This window comes from Chaetomium tenue (assembly GCF_020726465.1).
Source record: "Chaetomium tenue strain MPI-SDFR-AT-0079 chromosome Unknown F5144scaffold_5, whole genome shotgun sequence".
Taxonomy (NCBI): Eukaryota; Fungi; Ascomycota; class Sordariomycetes; order Sordariales; family Chaetomiaceae; genus Chaetomium; species Chaetomium tenue.
The window spans coordinates 4,316,208-4,336,181 of NW_027117333.1; the positions used below are offsets into that span (position 1 = coordinate 4,316,208).

General features: G+C 54.2%; 7 protein-coding genes across 7 annotated transcripts; 5 read left to right on the plus strand and 2 right to left on the minus strand.

Moving 5' to 3' along the window:
* Positions 1-1,798: 1,798 nt before the first annotated feature.
* On the plus strand, positions 1,799-3,981 carry F5144DRAFT_580088 (uncharacterized protein). The gene is made up of 4 exons (XM_066789352.1): positions 1,799-2,687; positions 2,757-3,074; positions 3,140-3,210; positions 3,291-3,981. The coding sequence occupies exons 1-4, from the start codon at positions 2,029-2,031 to the stop codon at positions 3,782-3,784; spliced, it is 1,542 nt and encodes a 513-aa protein (XP_066642154.1). The 5' UTR covers positions 1,799-2,028; the 3' UTR covers positions 3,785-3,981.
* Positions 3,982-4,203: 222 nt separating this feature from the next.
* On the minus strand, positions 4,204-6,099 carry F5144DRAFT_594698 (uncharacterized protein; the record flags this gene model as incomplete). The annotated part of the gene is made up of 3 exons (XM_066790609.1): positions 4,204-4,522; positions 4,611-4,902; positions 5,973-6,099. 3 exons carry the CDS (start codon positions 6,097-6,099, stop codon positions 4,204-4,206), a joined length of 738 nt encoding a protein of 245 aa, XP_066642155.1.
* Positions 6,100-8,973: 2,874 nt separating this feature from the next.
* F5144DRAFT_494958 (helix-loop-helix DNA-binding domain-containing protein) lies at positions 8,974-10,317 on the plus strand (the record flags this gene model as incomplete). The annotated part of the gene is made up of 2 exons (XM_066786069.1): positions 8,974-9,135; positions 9,202-10,317. 2 exons carry the CDS (start codon positions 8,974-8,976, stop codon positions 10,315-10,317), a joined length of 1,278 nt encoding a protein of 425 aa, XP_066642156.1.
* A 1,213-nt stretch (positions 10,318-11,530) lies between these two features.
* Positions 11,531-12,382, minus strand: F5144DRAFT_491914 (uncharacterized protein; the record flags this gene model as incomplete). The annotated part of the gene is made up of 1 exon (XM_066785890.1): positions 11,531-12,382. One exon carries the CDS (start codon positions 12,380-12,382, stop codon positions 11,531-11,533), a length of 852 nt encoding a protein of 283 aa, XP_066642157.1.
* Positions 12,383-14,294: 1,912 nt separating this feature from the next.
* F5144DRAFT_655390 (uncharacterized protein) lies at positions 14,295-15,493 on the plus strand (the record flags this gene model as incomplete). Its single annotated transcript, XM_066793125.1, has 2 exons — positions 14,295-14,641; positions 14,806-15,493. 2 exons carry the CDS (start codon positions 14,295-14,297, stop codon positions 15,491-15,493), a joined length of 1,035 nt encoding a protein of 344 aa, XP_066642158.1.
* A 488-nt stretch (positions 15,494-15,981) lies between these two features.
* On the plus strand, positions 15,982-16,908 carry F5144DRAFT_655393 (uncharacterized protein; the record flags this gene model as incomplete). Its single annotated transcript, XM_066793126.1, has 2 exons — positions 15,982-16,394; positions 16,527-16,908. The coding sequence occupies 2 exons, from the start codon at positions 15,982-15,984 to the stop codon at positions 16,906-16,908; spliced, it is 795 nt and encodes a 264-aa protein (XP_066642159.1).
* Positions 16,909-18,052: 1,144 nt separating this feature from the next.
* Positions 18,053-19,474, plus strand: F5144DRAFT_537495 (uncharacterized protein; the record flags this gene model as incomplete). The annotated part of the gene is made up of 4 exons (XM_066787077.1): positions 18,053-18,189; positions 18,257-18,670; positions 18,725-18,921; positions 19,000-19,474. The coding sequence occupies exons 2-4, from the start codon at positions 18,281-18,283 to the stop codon at positions 19,472-19,474; spliced, it is 1,062 nt and encodes a 353-aa protein (XP_066642160.1). The 5' UTR covers positions 18,053-18,189; positions 18,257-18,280.
* Positions 19,475-19,974: the final 500 nt, after the last annotated feature.

Sequence of the window (19,974 nt, forward strand, 5' to 3'; positions counted from 1 at the left end):
GCGCGAGATAATTAATAGCAAAAGGTCCAAGGCTCGTTGATTCCAGTATCGCAGTAGGTATTGAGGAGTGGAGTGGGCGGCGACGAACGGAAAATGCGTAAGTATATGTAGGTAGGCAGGTTCGGGTCACGGTGGCCTAACTTAACCTGCCAGGTAGCCACATGAACTCATGGTTAGTTGTAGATATGGTATCACGGTGCAGTGAATGATGAATACACAAACCTGTTGCCACCATCTCAGATCAGATGGATCAACAGTACCGTTTGCGGAACGCAATACAAGGCTGAATTCTTGACACAACTTACTGCTTTTATCCCGCCTTGTATTCTCTAGCAAACTCCCTTAGTTCTCCATGTTCTGTCGGGGGAATGGCAGTGTTTGAGCTGGGTCACATTGCTTAATTTCATGTCCTTGGGAACAACTGTGTTGAACCCTACAAGCCATAAGACTCAGCCAACACCTTGCCTTCCAAAACAAGGAGCTCTCGCAGAGTTGACCCGCGGCCATGTGCACTTTTCTCGGTTGGGTACCTGCTTATGCATCTATTGATTGTGTATTTGCCCTTCCTCTTGGGGAATTATTTGCAGACGCAGTGAAGCTTTCTCCCTATGCAACACCTTAACACATATGTAGAGTTTCACCTGGGGTCACAATCCGGACGGCGATGGACTTGGCACTTTCATACCACAGTATGCAAGGGCCATGGAGAGCCCTGGTGCCATGCAGCCGGGACTCCCACGGTCGCACCAGGCTTCCCAGGAAGCCAGCCGGGCATTCCCGCCGTTCCCGAGCGGCCCTGGCCTCGACCAGCCCTACCAGCGGGGGCTGTGGTCAAAGGTTACCAATGGGAGCATGAACAGTCAACAAACAGTCTGCACTGTTCTTTTCTTGAGCGGGGCGGGCGGCCCATCTCGGACCCCGAGTCCCATTTCCAAGAGATTGCTCCCTGGCTGGCGCATGGCGGCGCGGGAGCATGGCAAGCCTGGTGGCATTCTGTGATTTGACGGTTTGGCACGCGTCTCCAGTTGTTCAAGCTCACTCTCTTGAATCATAATACCCAATCCAGCAGGCGAGAAAGGTTAGCTTGTGAGCTTGTCAGGTAAATCAGCCTCCTGGTCCTTGACGCAGTGGAGATCTCTCAGCTCGCCCCCTGTTATCTCAGCCCCTTATTCGCTTGTTCGCAACGGTCCGCCGGGAATTATTGCTGAAATGATGCACAAGTCCGAGGTAGGATTGACCCCCCCTTGTCGGCTCCCCCAAAATACCCGCTCTTGAGCCGCCTGGCCCTATCTGCGGCGCAGATCTGCAAATGGTCAGCACCAAGCGTGAACTGGGGGTTGATGAATCAGGACTTCTTCCGTCTTCTCCTCTACACAACAAACCATCTCACCACCGTTCCTCTTACTCGAACGCGACGAGGGCGCTTCGGCTGACGAACTGACAACACGCGAGCACGCCTATCTTGGAAAATATCCAGAAGTGATTATGGTGTGCTACTACTAGTTACCGAGCCAAGGACCCTAACGGCGTTCCCGATCACGATGCGCTCCCGCCGTACGACAACGAGCTTGCTTGCCCTCCTGGGAGCACTTGGCTTTGCTCTCGGGTCGGATCCGACGGATACCCCCACAGTCAGCGACTTTCTCCGCAGAAGCGCCACCTCAGGTAGGTTGCGCCATGTCCCAACGAGCAGGAGGAACAAAGCGGTCTTCTAACGGCAAGAAGTGACCGTCATTGGCGACTATCTCTACATCGATGGCGGCGAGCTCTCGCAATTGGTGGATGGACAGTCGGCTAGGCCAAACCGGGGGTCGGATCCAGGTAAGAGTGGCACGAAGATATCTATCTGGGCATCTCTTCGATCGATTAGGTTCCATGTCACATCCTAGGCTTTGGTCCTTTTCTGTCCTCACGGGAGCCGAAAGTTTGTAAGTGCCGTATACATGTACTAACAGTGATCAACCCGCTCTAGTGAACTCGACGATTTCCATCAACCTGGCCAAGTCATGGAGCTCTTCCCAGATTACAATGCGTACAATCGACAGGCCGTGGGCAACCAAGGCCAACCAAATGATCTGGACGGACAAGGAAGCAGGGGCCTTTTACGTCTGGGGTGGCAAGTGGATAGGGGGTGCGAACATGACGACAAACGAGTTATGGAAGTTCACCGCCGACAGCAACGGCGGGGGGACTTGGACCCTCGAGCCCCCCGCAAACCCAACTCTCTTCGATAGTCTCGAGCAGTACGAGTATGGAGCGTATGCCAACACGGGCAAGACAGGGTTCAGTGTCGGGGGGTTGGCGTCGGGCTGGACGAAGAAGTACCGTGGCAACAACCAGGTGGTGCCGGGCATGGTGGCCTTCAACATGGATACGAAGATCTGGCAGAACGGAACCACGGCGTTCAGTCCCACCGACACCCTCGTCGCTGCTTCGGCTGAGTATATTCCGACCTTTGGCCCCAACGGTTTGATCATGCTGTTCGGTGGATTATCTTTCCCGCACGATACCGAGGGTAGCTCGGCCGACTGGCAAAACGCAGCGTCGTACAATCTCCGGAACCTCACCTTCTTCGACCCAGAGACGAAGGACACATATTGGCAGATTGCGACGGGGAGCGTCCCCGCGAACCCACGGTCCCGATTTTGCGTTGCCGGTTTTGAGACCTCTGACGGCGGCTATGACATGTGAGTTTCCATGCTTTGCAAATCCCGAGTTTGGTACCCCTGGCTTCTATGGTGCTAATACCTCTCCAGCTTCTTATCTGGAGGATACAACGAACGTGACAAATTCACCTACGACGACGCTTACATCCTGAGTTTGCCGGGATTCGTATGGACGAAGCTCCCAGACCCCCAGACCGGCGGGCGTAGCTCCCATAGCTGTGTGGCCGTCGGTAAACGCCAAGTGTTGAGCATAGGCGGTACCAACAGCGGCGGCTGGTCGGAGCCAGACCCAGCTCCGCAGGGGCTGTTGCTGTTCGACATGACGGAGCTGAAATGGAAGGACTCGTACGACGCCACAGCAGCAGCGTATGAGAGGGCTAATGATATCGACAGCTTCTATACCGACGGGTATGTGTCATTAACCACCCCCACCTGTTCCCGGGTTTATCAGGTTCTGTTTCTAACAAACACAGCTCTTTGGATGCAGTCGAGTGGTCGTCGAACGTAGTGCGGGATATGTTTGTAGCAACCAAGTCAACAACAGGTATGTGGTGAGGCGATTCGGTCCTTACGCCGCTTCCTTCCTAGCATATCTTAGCTAACGGCTTTTATTTACATCACAAGACCCAGGATCGACTACATCATCGACCTCCAACCCAGCCGGTACCGGCTCGGGATCTGACCAAGAGCAGGAGCAGGAACATTCAACTATTTCGGGCGGCGTGATTGCAGGCATAGTTGTCGGGGGCCTGGTCGGGGTGGCCGTCATTGTTGGAAGCATCTGGCTAATCATCCGGGACGCGAGGAAGCCCGACTCGACCCCCAGCAACGACTACGGCGCCGGCCCGGGCCAGGATCCGGACCCCGGGAGCGGGGGCGCGTATTACGATGACGCGCACTACGCCCCTGAAGTCGTCAAATATGGTAGCCCGACGGAGGCAACACAGCCTGTGCAGTACAAGACGGAACCGCAGGAGCTTAATGCTCATCGCCCTTACGCCGAGCTTCCTGTCCAATATGATCACACCCATGCAGGTGTCGATGGCGCCGCTTTCACAGACCCATCCCCTAAATACTATTCGGCCGCCCATGAGATGGATGCGACGCCCTCAAGATAGGATCCCGCAGGCCCGCTTTCTGCGGATAACCCAATAGGAACAGGACTGGCCTTTACGCCGTATTTATTCAAGTTTAGATTCACCGTACAATAATAGCAAAGGGCCGAGAGCTCGAATCATACACAGTGTTTGCCCAAGGAGGAAGAGGTAAAGAAAGGAAGGACTATCTATATGCTGGCCAGGATAATAACCCAGATGCATAGGGATGTGAAGCACAAATTCTGCCCATACGACATTGTCATTTCATTCTTTGTAGGTCCAGTCCTGGTTCTAGTTCAAGTTACAGCCCGCGTGCCCGCCACCTTACTCTCCGGGACCGCCGCTCAACTGCGAGTATATACACACACCCCCCCCCCTCCCCCCTAACTATCATCCCCCGAACATCACACACATCTAACCCCCTGTGACCCTTTTCCAAATCAAGACGTCAACCTCGCCACAGTGGTCTCAAAGTTGGGGTTCGCTGCCTGGGCAAAGTCGTGCGACCAGTAGCCGTGGACATCGTGAATGGGGATGGTGGAGGACGGGCTGTTGACGCTGGACGGCTTGCCGGGCGAGTAGGCAAAGGCGAGCCGATTGCCGCCGCTCGGGCTCAGGTACCTCGTCGATGACCCGGACTCCCACGCCGTGCACCCCTTACAGAGCGCCGTGAACTGCCAGTGCGTGCTGTTGGACTTGGTCCCGGCCTTGAATAGGGTGTACTCGGCGCCCGTGTAGGGCGTCGGCATGACGTGCCCGCTAAACGCAGAAATGGTTACGATCTGGTAGGGGAAGTTCGGGGACTCGAGGGCCCACGCTTTTCAGGGGCGGGGCAGTAATGACTTACGTAGCCCAGCGAGAAGACAGTATGACATTGTTGCTGGAGCCCCTCCAGGCTACCAGCAGAGGGCTCCGCGGCATGGAGCCGCCCCAGGAGAGGCCGGCCCAGCCCACGTCGTTGGGGACGACCATCTGGATGACGGAATCATACGACGTGTAGCTCTCGGCGGTGTCCGGAATCGCGACGCGGAAGGTGATGCCGCGCCCGTCGGCCTTGTAGAGCTGGAAGTTGGACGAGAAGATCAAGCCGGTGTCAGGGTCTTGATATACGGCGTTGGCGGCGGCGCCGGCGGCGGCTACTACGTGCTCCAGTCAGTATTATATTGCTCGCCTCGTCGCCATTTACCGGGCGGGGAATCGGTGTACTTGCCAGTGCGCAGCAGGGCTGCCACGAGCCCGAGGAAGAGTGTCCACAGCATGGTAAAAGTTGGTGATCACTTGCTGGTTGCCGGTCAGCCAAGAATCCCCAAAAACACTTGTCCACGCAACTACCGTCGCCGAGAGGCAATGGACGGGGGCCAACGTACGCGGCGCTACTGACAGAAACCGGCGGGTGAGCTTGGCGGCAGGAGGATGTGCGACAGGAAGACACGGAGCGGCAGGACGAGCCTTTTAGTCGTCGGCCACGGGACAACAGAGCTAGGCCAAGACCGCCGAGATACGGGGAACGGGTGTATCCCACCATGAATAAATATAGAGGGCGGCTTGGCACGTTGCTGTCGGCATCTCGAATCCCTGCCGGAGTGTGTTGACCCAGGGCGGACCCGGTCCGGGATCAACTGCTGGACGCCGCTACACGACCAACTTCCAAGACAAATTACTAGACGCCCGTTGGAAGGCTGCAATCGCGTGACGACATGAGGTCGACCTTTTGTTAATCTAAATAACGTCGGAGAATCTTCCTCCTGGGGTGCGGCGCTTCCCTTGGAGGCGTGCAGGGACGGGGGCCTGGCTACGACGGTAGAAGGTTGTAGTGTGCAAGGGACGGCATATGGATATGCTAGGGACTGGAGACTGGTAGTGCGGGGCGGCCGGCGAATAGCATTTTTCTCCTTCCAAGATCATCCTCCCTTTTACCCGAGGATATTAGGCCAGAGAACCGTCCAGGTTCCTCAGCGGCCAGCCTCCGGGGGTTAAATGGTCAGCATATATTAAAAGCAGTTGCGTTATACCTTCTCAGAGCCGCAAAACCGAACTGGGAACGGGGGTAGTGTGGGCGAGTCGTGACGCGAGGATGCTGATATGAAAAGGGGTTGCGCGTAATTCAAGCCGTTGCGACCTTATTGTTCCATTTGTCTTGAAAGCCCAAATGGCAAACCTTCCAGAACTTTTTAGCATGGTTCTTACACCGACGAATCGGGGTACTTACCACAAGTTACCAGGCTCTGGGCAACTCGCAATACAAATGCCTCCAAGCTCACTGGCTGGAGGTAAACCGACGTGCCATCAGACTCGAGATCCAGGTCCTGGATACCACAACATGACCTCTTCGTCATATTGTCTAGCCCCTCAAGTTGGCGTTTTAATATCCTCCTCATCTATTTCTCAGTCCCAGCCTCCAGTAGGTTCGATAGCGCGCGCGTGGTGTATACGAGAGAAACCTTCCAGAAGCCCCGTCTGCCGAGCATTTCACCAACCATCTTGTTTTTCAGATCCATATTCCGGGTTTTCATCCTTGGCGTGTTAATTTAGGAAGCCAACGCCATGTGGTGGTGATGAAGCTAGGTACCCTCCTCTTCAAGAGTCCAAGCATGTGTCCCTTTGTGTCTACACAGCTCGCGTTGCTGGGGCTTGGAGGGGACCAATAGTTGCTGCAAGTTTGTTGGTTTGTAGCTTCATGGAACTCGGTCACACATTTGACCCCGAGGTAGGGGTCGGAGCCAAGTTTCCGTACCCGGTTCGCATTTCCCTTGTCATACACAACCAGCTCTTCTAAATACAGTCAACTTACGTTGCCAACACCATAACCATAGTTGGAAGTCAACGCATGTCAGCTTGACAGGCAACATGGTGGTTGAGGCCCGAAATTATGTGTAATGGCGCCAGATGAATCTCAAACCATCATTTTGTTTCTCACACATCATCCCTATCTAGCAACTACAAGCTCAGTCACGGTCTTGAGATGGACCCGATTATAAAACCCATTACAAGACTTCACAACAAAATCGTCAGAAAGTGTGAACCGCCAGAAACCGGTTCTCAGTCTAAAGGGCTTGAGGGTACTATAAGGTTCCTACACTAGAATACTGCTTTCCTTTTGTCAAAGGATCGAGAATAGCCATACATTCATCTGGAAGTATATGAAATAATGAACATTGTCGATCGCCGGGAGCCATATTCTTTTCGTAACTTGAGTCTCAACGCGGTCAGCATCGGAGCCTGCAGCTTAAGTTCTTTCAACCTGAGTACCTAAATTACCTAGGTATCTCCAGTACTCTCTCCGATTGCCACGTATCTTTTGCACTGTTAGCTATTACCTCCCTATCAAGGTAGGTTAATGTATCAGTTCCCGACACCCTGGGATGATCGACATCTACCATGTTGCTGGATCGGCCCCGGATCCCGGGAAGCTGGATCCCAATCCCGCGGGAACGTCTAACAGGCGATTTGAGCCCAGAGGGCTTGTAATCACTTCTAAAGGGCCTTGGCAACGCTGGTGGGATACCGGCAGAGAGATTTCAGGAAGCCGAAACCCGGTTCGTGATTCGGGAGTGTTGGGGGGGCGGGGCCATGTGGCCCACGTCATACATCATAGACATACATCATAGACATACATCATGACGTCCTCGAACTCGCCGTATGCCTTACCTAACCTACCTACCTACCTAAGCAACTCGCTCTGGTTCCATGGCTTGAACTTCCTGCCCCTTTCCGACCGATCATCGAGGCCAAAGTTGAATTGACGATGAAGACACCGCCGGGACCGCTGGGGGGTCCAGAAATATCCATACACGCGACGGTTACCTTGACGTTGATCGGCGGAACCGGGACCGGGACCGGGACCGGAGGACCGGGCGGGAGTGGTCCGGTATTCGGGGTGGGGCGCCGTATTTCCTGGAACTTGGCAGAACACTTTGACTCATCACCAGAAGGGACACATGGTAAACTTTATTTAAAAAGTAATCACTGCCAAAAATGTCGGCCGATTCAGCGCTAACATCAACGACAACTGGTTCGTTTTGGGGGACTTTGAGGGGCTCAGCTGCTTTGAAGGAATCATCTCATCATGAGCACGAAACTTGCTCCGTAAAATTACCGTTGGGGATAACTAAAACCCACAATTTACCCGGGGTATTCCGCGAGCTCGGCGGGGTGTGCGCCATATCAGGCCATTTTGCCAAATTCGGCTGATTCAATGACGTTGGGAACCAGCGCAGGATGCTGCCGCCGGCTTCCCCTAAGGTTCCATTGGTCTTTCCTGCCCGGCCGAGCTTGCCCAGCTACCCTACGAAACAATGTTTTTCCGCTACCCCCACGAGCCCGGGCATTCAGGTGGGCTCTCTATTTACCATGGATCTCTTTTTTTGTTCAACGTCGGAATATTATTCTAAGTTGTGATTGCTTGTCGGAACCCCATCGATATTGTCGTCGTCAACGGACGGCTGTGGAATCAGGATTGCCCGCAATTTCGAGGGGCGTCGAGATCTCAATCTCTACAGCATATTTCATCAAGCTGCATGTTGTTGCATGTGAATCTCGATTTGGATTCCCGTGATCTCGAGAGATTTCCCGATCTCAAGAAGCGGGGCGCCTCAAAGAGCCTAGACCCCGGGCCTCTCTCAGCCTCTCTTTGGCGGGCGGCTCCGAGGCCCCGCTCTTGCCTGCAGGAAGGAGGGCCACTCATCCAGCACGGCCGGGGCCCCCTGTTCAGAGAAGTCTCGACCTCCAAAACCAGCCCAGATTCATTTCTCGTACGAGTGAAAAATGAATCGTCTGTTTGCAGCCCTTTCCAGGTCTCGAGACGCTGTAGTGCCACTATTGACCATGCAGCCGAGCTGTGATTCCAAGTTGGGTGTCGACGGGAGCCGACCGAGATGGCGTTTCCAACGGCATTCGGACGCCTTTACATAAATCCTGAGCTCGCTCCCCTTGGCTTTCTTGCCTAGCATTACTAGCACCATCATCACCAGCATCATCAGATCACAAGTGACGCTCAGCAAGCAAATGTCAACGTCATCATCCAATCCTACAACCCAACAACCCCACACTCAACCATAGTCATCGACATCATCAACTCTATTGCCAGCCGAGTTTTAAACCACTTCTTCATCCCCGATTCCCCTTCTCAACTCACTTCTTGCAACTTCAATCAAGCAATCGTTAACCGTTAGCCAACCGCTATGTCTGGCACGCCCATGGACTCGTCGTCGATGACATTCGACCCATATACAGCAACCTTCTTTGACGCCTCCCAAACTGTTAGTTACTTTAATCCCCATTTTCTTTTGTCAGACCTGGTGCTTGGCGCATGGTGGGGGGCAAGGCCGGTCTCCCGCCTTGCAGGACTCGGGGCCGAGTCCAGCTCCCCCAGAGTTTTTGTTTTTACCTGTTGCCTGCCCCCGACACGCACAACTTTAGACCCTCTCTACGATCAGTAGCTGACCATGTCAAAGCAATCATATCCCGACTTCCCTCCCTTAACCTTCTTCGACACACAAGATTTCGGGACAGACTTCTTCCCATCTGACTCGGCGGCTTCCTCGTTGTCGTCGCTCTCGCCTGCCTTCTCGGCCGGTAGCTCATTCGGGTCCCCCACGACAGACGCATGGGCTGCTCGGGATTCGCTAGAGTACTCCGCCGAGCCCGAGAAGCTTTTCGAACCCCCAATGTTCGACTCGTGCTCGCCGCCGAATGCCGACCCCAGCTCGGTGATCAGCCCCTCAGGCCTCACTGCCCCGCCCTCCTTGAAGGCCCCCCAAGTCATGTTGGCCACCATCCCCGGCCAGCAACAACCTACCACAACTTCCCCCCTCACCTCTCCCATACAGCCAACAACATCCCCCTCGGCTGGCATGGCCGCCGCTAGGCGCTACCCGTCTCGCAGGCTCAAGCGCAAGTCCGCCAACGACCCATGTGACTCGGAGCCCGCCCCCAAGTCAGCCGCCATACCACCCCCGCTCAAAACATTAACAAGAACCCGCCAATCCTCCACCACGGGTGTAACCCCCAAATACAAATCCGCCACCCCGGTCACCCCCGTCACCCCGACCACCCCCGTCACCACTGACACTCCTGACACCCCTGTCACTCCCGGCACTCCCGAGCTGAGAAGGACAGCCCACAACGTGATCGAAAAGCGTTACCGCACCAACATCAACGACAGGATCACCGAGCTGCGCGATGCCGTGCCCGAACTGCGCCTGATGGCCCAACACCGGTTGACGCTGATAAATGCCACCGACGGGGACGAGGAGGACGACAGCGGAGTGGGGCCGGCCCGGAGGTTGAACAAGGGCATGGTCCTGGCCAAGGCGACTCAGTATATTATGCAGTTGGAACAGAAGGTTAAGAGGTTGGAGACCGACTGTAAAGCGTTGAGGGGGCGGACTGAGTGGTTGGAAGCCGAGAATGGGACGTTGAGGGCGCAGATGGACGGGCTAGAGATGGTGTTGATGGGTGGGGCGCCGGCTGTGGGAGATGTTGGTCAAGGTGCTGGTGGTGTCGTTGGTGTTATGGAGGAGGGGGGGATGCAGGGTTTGGACGGTTGGAATTAAAGGGGGGGGGTTGGTTGGTTAGGGATTGTTTTTCTTTATCTGTTTTTGCTGGTCAGGTTCAGGTTGATTTACGGTGGCGTTGGAAACGGGTTGGCATGGTGTTAACGCCTGGATCGTGCTGGATTTCCATGATACCTCGGGAATTGGCTGCATTGTGGGAGTTATGGGATCCAAAAAGGAAATGGGTCAAAACAGTACTGCGGGTTCCGAGGGTCCATCAACATACCTAATTTTGGGCAAGGGCTTGGATAACTGGCAACACCTCACCTCTGTGTCACCAACATTAGATAATCTAGTCTGATCATCTTTTGCTATATGAATATGGAGTGCTAATTGTTATAGATAGTTCCGCTATTAATCCCTATCTATATGTATATGGTATTTTTATGTAAAGTATGTGTTGGCCCTAATCCTCTCGTCAATCCTGATTTCTTTCTCTCTAAAGGTGGGTACGGTGGCCTCCCGTCTCTGAACCCACTTCTTCGATTCCTTCCGCGACTTGTACTGCAAAAGTTTGTCTTTCTTGTTTGTGTGTGGCCTCAAATTCCAGTACTCGTTCAGATCACTCACCGACACAGCACCACGACGAATGGTGGATACCCTAGGGTTGGAGCCGCCCTTCTGGCTATTGCTCCGCTTGCTGCTGGATGTATTGTCCATCTTGTTAAAAGTTAGTGTTATTATTATCTTTTTCTTTTGTTGAGAGGCAAGTTTATGTTATGGTGGTATGTTGATATGTTCGTAGTCAAGGCTGAGGGATTGGGGTTTACATATGCATCCGTGTTGGCACTTATTCAGCACAGGTACAGAAAAGGGTAAATGAGTTGTTCATCGAAAAGGAAAAGTTTTATTAGTCCTTGTGTCAGTACCTAGCTTGGGTGATTGCGAGCTTTCTTGAGAGACATTGATCTCCGCACAATGTGGTGTTTTTATTCGTAACCTAGGTATGTACCTTAGTGACTGTTGTGTCTGTGCTTGAGTAGGTAAAGGTAATTGCAATTTGTCGCGTCTCATCCATAGGTTCCTAAGTTGTTTCGGTTGCTACATGGTCATTTGCAAAATCTCACCATGGGACTAGGGCCTCGGGCGTAACCTGGAAGCCCAAATTTGGAAAACGACTGAAGGTTCTTCTGCTAAGCAATCCTAGCATCCCTGATGTTGGTTCTCTTACTATGGAACTGTCAGATGATAAAGATGATATACCTCCCATACATCATCTCAGTATAACTCGCTTAAGGTGGAGAGTAATGCTTCCCCCTGGTAGCTCATGACTGGGACTCCGGTACTCCACCGATTCCGGGACAGAGCCGGGCCAAATTTCTACCCGTGGAGTGCCACTAGAGGCGTTTTGCGGCTCCTCATCGGAATAATACAGGCACTCCTCGTCCATGTAGCGGCTGGTGCGATAGGACATTTGCGAATAGTCGTTCCTTTCGTAACTGGAGTGGCCAGCAGGGTACGAGTAGTCCTCCTCACTTTGATGGTGCCTGGTGCTGCGTGCGTGCTGGTAACCCTGGCTACTCTGACGACTACTATTGTTGGTTCTGTGAGAGTATCTTTCAGGGGAAGAGGTATAGCTCTGCTCTGCACGGAACGGGCCGGATGAGTTAGACACACTTTCCACGTCGTAGGCGTAATAATGATCCCTAGAATGGGGCCGGTAACGACGCCGACAATTGGATTGGGCCCCGGTATCAACAGCCGGTGCTTCAATAACGAGGGTCGAATCCGAAGCGACACTCGGGGTTGCCCTGATGGTCGGGTCTTGGTAAGGAACCATGCCCCATTCAGACGAACGCCTGGCTGTGTCGCTTTCGGAAAATTCGCCATCACCGTCTCTCGACACGTCTCGGCCATAGTCGTCTTGATCATCTGAACCGGGCGAATAGGTCTCGCCTCCGGGATAGTAACCGTCACGATTGGTTCTAGATCGTGCATTACCTTCATTCTGCGGGTTGCGAGAGTCTTGATGAGAATATCCCGACCTCTGAGTATCGGAATCTTCATGTTCGCTTCGAGAAGAGCGGCAGTCTCGTCTTGACCGGCTGGTCCAGCCGCGAGGCATTGTCGTATTTTTCCTGCTTGTCTTGTCGGTATGGATTCGTTTAAAGCTCAATTTGAATGAAGCACGAGTAATTAGGTTGGTGAGTCTAATGCACCATTCAAGCCTCGATTGCCTAGCTGGGTGCCGTCAGGATGGGGTTTTATACTTGAATCACTCTACTCATTCTGAATAATACCTTGGTTCTCGCGACCGAGGTCAGGTATAAGGGGATTTAGCAACCAGAACGTCGGTGCCACAATGAAGCTACTCAGCTGGCACGGCTTTTAAAACCGGTTCACAAAGAATGGGTGGCACCGGGCTGGCTGACGTGCTTTTGAATCTCATTGCCCCATGCAGGCAGGGCCGTCTCATGACCATGACTTGCGTGATACTTCGGTCGGGTGGGAATTCCAGCTCTTTCACGGCATTCTAAATGACATTCTGTCACCGGGTGTGCACGCCGTGTGGCCCATGTGGGACTCAACATTGTCGAAGAAAAGGGGGTGGAGGTCAAGGGCCGTCGTTAGCTGACGAGTCACCATACATGTCAAGGTTTATGATGGAGTCTGATGAGCTTTGGAACCAAACACTTTATTCATACGATATGGGAATTATGACCTACTAACTGATCTCTCAAACAGATTTCTGCCCTCCGCGGCTGCGGCGCTTTGAACGTCTTGAAAACTAGACGCCGCGCTTTCCATCCAATGCGCTGCCGTGCCCGTGACATTTTTGAGTAGATTAGGGGAACATTAACATCTTGGGAGCCTTCTCGCTGGGCAATCACCAAGTCTCGAAGGCTTTGGTTCCGGGACCTCTGGCTTTCCTCTGTTGCACCCGTAGGGCCAATGTTAACAAGATCTTGTTTCGAAGGTACCATTACCCAGGGTTTCCCCAGGCGGATGGCGGTAGCGTCGTAAGGGTCATCTTGCAATGGACACTGGCTTGAAGTGGCCATACACCCCGGTTCATCGACTACAGTGGACGTACGGAGATAGGCTTGCTTCCATTGCTCGACGCTCACCCAAGGTCCGGCGAATGGACCCAAAATGGGCGAGGAGCTGGAATTATCCCCCTCGGCGCATCTACAATCTTCTCCACAATCCTCGCTACGTCCTATGGGGCCCATGTTTGGCTCTAGACTGCGTGGCTTGATGTTGGTTGAGGACTTGTACCATGGACTTGCAGGCGAACCATGTAAGCTTTAATATATTGGTACTTATGGTCAGTCGGGCTTCTGCAATCTGCTTTGTTAACTTGACAGTTCAAACCCCCACAATGACTGATGGTTGCAAATCAAGCAAAGACATTAATTAACTACCTACCTAGGTTCACGCTTGACCGTTTTTGGATGAGCGGCACGGCCTTTGTGTGTACCCGTCGTCTAATACGGAACAGCGGGACTCAGGCCGGGGGGAACAAACCACTGCTGCTGTCAGGGCGAGCGAAATCATGTCGCCGCAGACTCTTAACGGGCGGTCTTGTCAAGCATGGCTGGTTAGGTACGCTCCCTCGTTGACATGAACCGGGCCCGGAGTGACGTGGGTATGGCGCCACGCCCTAATTCCCGGGACCCTTTTACCCAGATTACTTTCTTCGAACCTCCCCCCTATTCTCCGGGTCGATATCTCACCGGGGCCGCTTCGCCTGTCGGACTCCCCCAATATCATCTAAGGAACGCCGCGCATATGTTGTGAAATATGGGGAAAGTGTGTTCGAGCCGACACAAACACCCGGATTTCAATTACTCCTCCCTGGCTGGTTCTTGTGCTGTTCCAATCCCACCATAGATCTCCCCAGAGAGAATTCAGCTAGTCGCACCAGAAGTGAACCGGCATTGGAGAACATAAAACCGAGGAATGGTCCTTTCCTTTTGGTGTTCCCCGGAGTTGACGTCCCAAATACAGCCCCCTCATATAAACAATCCGCGACCATGATCCTGAAGTCACTCGTGTTAGTGGCCTTTGGCGGTACCCATACATGGGCGGCTTTCACTGGCGGCTCTGGGCCAGGCAAGAGGCAGAGCACAACAGCCAAGTACTGCCCAGGGGGAACGCAGATCTGCTTCTCAGAGTTTAGAGAACCGGCCAGCGGTATTTCCTACCGCATCGCTATCCCGGAAGTCTCGGCTGCCCCCTTCGATGTTCTGCTGCAGATCGTGGCACCGGTCGATAAGGCAGGGTGGGCTGGCGTTGCTTGGGGTGGGACGATGAACGGCAACCCCCTTACCGTGGGTTGGCCGAACGGCGATGGCGCAGTCGTTTCGTCACGATGGAGCACGTAAGTAATTCCGCTGCGCTCAAAGTCACCCCTTGGCGCTGACGGTAAGTTCTCAGGGGACGAGTTGTGCCCGGCGCATATTCAGGGGCCACTTACGCCGTTTTGCCGACAACCAACACCAACGCAACCCACTGGCAGCTCGATGTTCTCTGTACCGGATGCAGTCAGTGGGAAGGCGGATCCCTCGACCCGAACGGCGTAAACAGTCTCGCCTGGGCCAAAAACACCCGAGTGGTCAACTCGGCCAGCAGCAACACCAGTTCCTTCGCATACCACGACGGAAGGGGTGTTTTTGACCACGATCTTAGCGTTGCCAAGGTCCCCCAAGGAGTTTTCGACGCAATAGTCTATGCGCTTAACAATCCGACACCACCGGAAACTGACACAGCTAGCGCCGTGTCCACAGCTGCCACTACAGTTGCTAAGCCCACCACTACCTCGTCGAGGAGCACAACCCCCACTCGGCTCACTGAACTTCCCGGGCCCTCGTCGGCTCCCGTCAAGACCGCCTCCGCCGTGGTGACCACCCGTGTGACTCAGCTCCCTAAACCGACATCCACGTCGATTCGTGGGAAGCCGCCCGTCTCACCCACAAGCAACTCGGCAACGAAGAAGCCGACTACGCCGAGTGTCGTAACGATCACAGTTACAGCCCAGCCGCCGACGACAACTCAGGGTGATGATGATGGTGATGACGACGGTTGGGGTGAGTGGCCTCCTTGGACGGGTGGTGGCGGCCCACCATGGGGAGGAGGTAAGGGGAAGGGAAAAGGTGGTGGTGGTGGTTGGGGTAGGGGGGGGTGGCGGCGGGGAAAACGGGACCGGCTTATTGCGCCGCCGGGTGAGTATTAGGAGAAAGTTGCAAGTTGCGTAACGGGAGAAGGTGGCCCATTGAGTAAGACATTTGATGGCAGGGGAACGATGTATGACAGCAAATCTTGAAGAACAACGGTGTACCTACAACCAGAGGCTTGATTACTCCGCCCCAGCCCTACATTCTGCAAGGGACGGCTGTTCTTAAAGTGCCGACCAACCGGGAGGACTCCCTTTATGCAGCATTGCAGCCGTCATCACGAGTGCGGAGACGTTGTCTACCGACATTGCAGTAGTAGTTCCAAAGAACGCTATTGGGCACCTTTCTTCGGCATTCACAAGACTATCTTATCATTGACGGTAGTTATCAGTATCTCTGCCGGTCAAGACGATGACGGCGTGTTTCATAAAACGCCCTCGATGAGCCCGAGGCCACGACGGCAGCGTTGCTCCTCTCAATCAACCTTGTAACCAGTAACCAGTACCGCCCGACCTTCTAGGATCAAATAGAGAGGCCAATATATAAGATGAAGTCACAATCACTTTTACTGGCGGGGGTGATTCTGGTGACCTCCGTCTCGGCGGAATGTAGCCGGTCCTTTCTCGTCGGCGCCACGACCCAATACATAGCAGCACAGACAGAGGGCAATCCGGCCACGCTGGCAGCCATCACTGCCGACAACCTGAACTACACCGAGAGTGACAAGACGATCGACATTACGACCGGTGTCCTCGCACAAGCCATGAAAATCGACCACAACCGCAGCATCTACGACACCACACTGTGTGCTACCTTTACTGAACTAATCGTTTCCGACGCGGCCAAGCCCTATGTCATTGGCACCCACATGGTCTTCACGGACGATAAGGCCAGCTTGATCGAGACCATTGCGACCAAGCCCGGCGACTGGGCTTTCAACGCCACAGGGTATCTGCACTGGTACGTGTAATCATTGAAGAGAGACGAGATACCACCATTTCCATGAAGAACAAAGCAACTAATAAAGCAAAAGGAATTCACTCGAGACCTGGGACCCTATCCCCGCCTCGGAGCGCGACAGTCGCGCGACAGCCAAGAAGTGATCCAGGCTGCGGGGGACGCCTATTTCAATCGCTCTAACAACGTGAACATCAGCGTCCCCTTCGGCACCCCCTGTGCGCGGCTCGAGGGCGGCGCCTACACAGACCCCCGGGCCTCGGGCAACGACACCTGCGCGCTCGGACTGCCGTCCACCATCAAGGTGACTAACCGGCGGTACGTGGTGGACGAGGAGATGGGGGCCGTTGCCATCTACGTGGGCTTCCCCGGCCTGGACAGGTCAGTTGCAGAAAAGCCAATGCCGGACAGCCACTTCTTCCGGGTCGAGGCCGGCGAGATTCGGTACATCCACACCGTCACGACGTGCGAGCACGCGGGGTGCGGAATGAACGGGACAGGGATCCCGCCCGCTTGAGACGGGTCTGGTGCTATTATTGTTGGACTTGAACTGTTTGATCGGCCCCGTTTCAAGTTTCGAACAGTCGACATCTGGTTTTAGTCGGGCACAGTATATGAGCAAGAGTACCTTACGAAGTACAGGTTTGAGACGATCCGGGAACGGGAGAGCTTGGATCGCTTTGACGAACGCGAGGGAGTTACGAGTAGTTTCGTCACTATTTCACTATTGAATTTGTCCGGTCAATGCTCTCAACCCCTGGGCGTTCCCAAGATCCCAAAATACCAAAGATCCTCCTGTTTGGTTCCACAGCTGCAGGTCCTGGTGGCCAGGCTCGCCAGGGTCTTGTTCGGGCTGATGATCACCGCGATTTAGCACTAGTTTGGTCCAAGACGCGAAAAGAATGCGGGGGATAACTTCCATTTGTCCACGGTCAGTCCGACCAATGTTTCCTTTCATGCCATGGAGGCCATCCCGAAAGACGGCTAGATCACCTGCGGTCGGACAATGGTACGTATGTACAAGTGGCTGCTTATTTTCCCCCTTCTTCGCTAATTAAGCAGCTTCTCCGCCAATTCTCCGGTGCGCTTGCGGCAGCTGGACGGATACCCAGACCGGAAGTGCGGCCGCGAGGCACAGCTCATCCTTCCCAAACCTTCTTGGGTTAGCATGATATAAAACTCGCCACCCGGGACCTGCTGGTGCTTGTGCTGCAAGCTGAACTGCCAGGGGCCCCCCTCCGGACCTGCTTTTCACCCCAGAGTCAAGCTACACTAGTGTACTTTTTGGCTTGCATGCATGCGTTCATCATGGGTTCGCCAAATCCGAGCAGGGGGAGTGCGAAGGAACCCCAAATCTCGACAAACCCCAGAGGAGACAGGGGATGGGTAAAAGCCAAGATTGAGAGTCGCCCAGGGTGATGACTAGCATTCTCCAGGCCACGATCCAGCATCGGGGATCTTATGTATACATATCTGATGGTTGGACCCTGCACCCCCTCTCATCCACCGCCGATCTACGATCTCGACATCTCCACTCGTGTTGTTCTTCTTGTGTTCTTTGCCCACGACACTTCGACGTCGAGACCTTCCTTTTCTTCTCTCGACCGGGCCGTGTCCAGCAATAATGTCGTCTGCACCAGGCCCCCCAGGGCCCGACGAGTCCAAGGCCTCCATTATCGTCGGTGTCGTCGGCACTCTTCACTTGATTTCCTATGTCCTTTATGGTACCCGCATCTACTCCCGAATAAAGCCCACCCTTCGGCTTTCTCTCGACGATTTTCTCATCACGGCCGCGGTGGTAAGAATAATGAAAATATGCTAGAGTTATGCATGGGGGGCCTCGACACTGACGGTTGTAACTCCAGATTTTCGATGCCGTCTCGTTCGGCATGCTGTTGGTTGCCATCCACTATGGCGTAGGGAGACACAACTACTACGTACCCGACGACCAGGAGGTGCTAGCAGAGAAGTGGCTCTTTCTCTGCCAGCCGCCCTTCCCCTGGGCTCTGGCCCTCTCAAAGATGAGCATCGCCTGGATGCTTCTCCGGATCCAACGCGACCGGGTCTGGTGGACGTGGAGCATGTACTTCCTCATGTTCGTGTCGTTTGGCGTCGCCGTCGTTTCCAACGTCTTCCAACTATCGGCCTGTAAACCGTTATGGGCGGTTTGGGACCACAGCAACCCGGACGCTGTGTGTGCAGATCCGAAAACAAGTCAGACCTCCATCTACGTGACGGCAGTTTTCACCATCATCACCGATGTCGCGCTCAGTCTTGCGGTATGCGTCCCTCCCCGATGGCGGGGAGCTACAGAAATGCTGACATTTGGCCAGCCCATCTCATTCATCGTCAGCATCCAACGTCCCCTTCGCGAGAAGATTGCCCTCGGTTTTGTCATGGGTCTCGGCATATTTGCCAGCAGCGCCTCCATTGCGAAGACTTTCATGATTGGGAGTTACGGGAAGACAGGTGACACGTTGATGGATACGGTTGGACTTACGACGTGGAGTATGGTGGAGGCACAACTTGCGTAAGGGCCCCCTTCCCCCTTCCCCCTTCCTGTATCAACCAACACAAGACCATTCCCTTCTAACCAACTTACTCACAGTATCATCGCCGCCTGCATCCCGACGCTCAAGCGCCTCTTTGAACAAGTCCTCCGCCGGTGCGGCCTTATTTCTAGCCAGAACTCGGCGACTCGCTCCCGAACAGGCTACTACAAGCACGACGAAAACTCGCGCTCGCGCGGCTACAGTCAACATCAGCCCGAGAACCACAAGCTCTCGACAATGCGGTCCCAGCGCGAGGCCAAGCACAGCGCAGCCACGACCAACGTCGAGACGAGCAGTGTCGACAGCGGCGAGATGCCCATCATGAAGCCCAGTCACAAGGGTTCCATCGGGGACTTTGAGTCCGTCACATCGCCGACGCCAAACAGCGACAACGGGGTTTACTTTAGAACAGCTATCAAGGCCGGTGACAGGGACATGAGCGGGCTGGACCAGAACGGGATTCAGATGGAGACGACGGTGTCGGTGCGCACAGAACCCAAACAGCGGAGAAGGGAGGCAGACCTTGTTTAAAATTGGTTAGGCTGTTTTCTTTTTTTTTTTCTTTTTTTTTCTCACGGCGTTCAGGGGTTCGTTCACTTGCACCAAGACGGCGGATCTGGGTTGGGGGCGGGGGGCAATGCACAGGACAGGTCATGATGTTCATGGTTCATGTTCAGATACACAAGCAAACCGGCTGATTGTCGATCACTATGCAATATGTATGTTGCATACACTTTTGCAACGTCACTGTCGCCAAGGTCCTTGGGTCCTTGGTTAACATTGGCCCCCCACGATAACCTTTTCTGCTCTCGACAACAATTTCGGTCACCCAATGGGCGTATTTGTGCCCCTGAGTTCTGACGCACTCAGCTCGGACGTGTATTGAATAAAGCATGCAGATGTGTGGCGCACACTTGCCCTTCCCCGGTTTCCAACAACAGGGATGTTCGTACATGGATAGTTACATCCACCCGGCCACCCCTCGTGAGATGGGAGAAGAAAGGTTTCGTGACTGGCTCGAGACTGGGTCG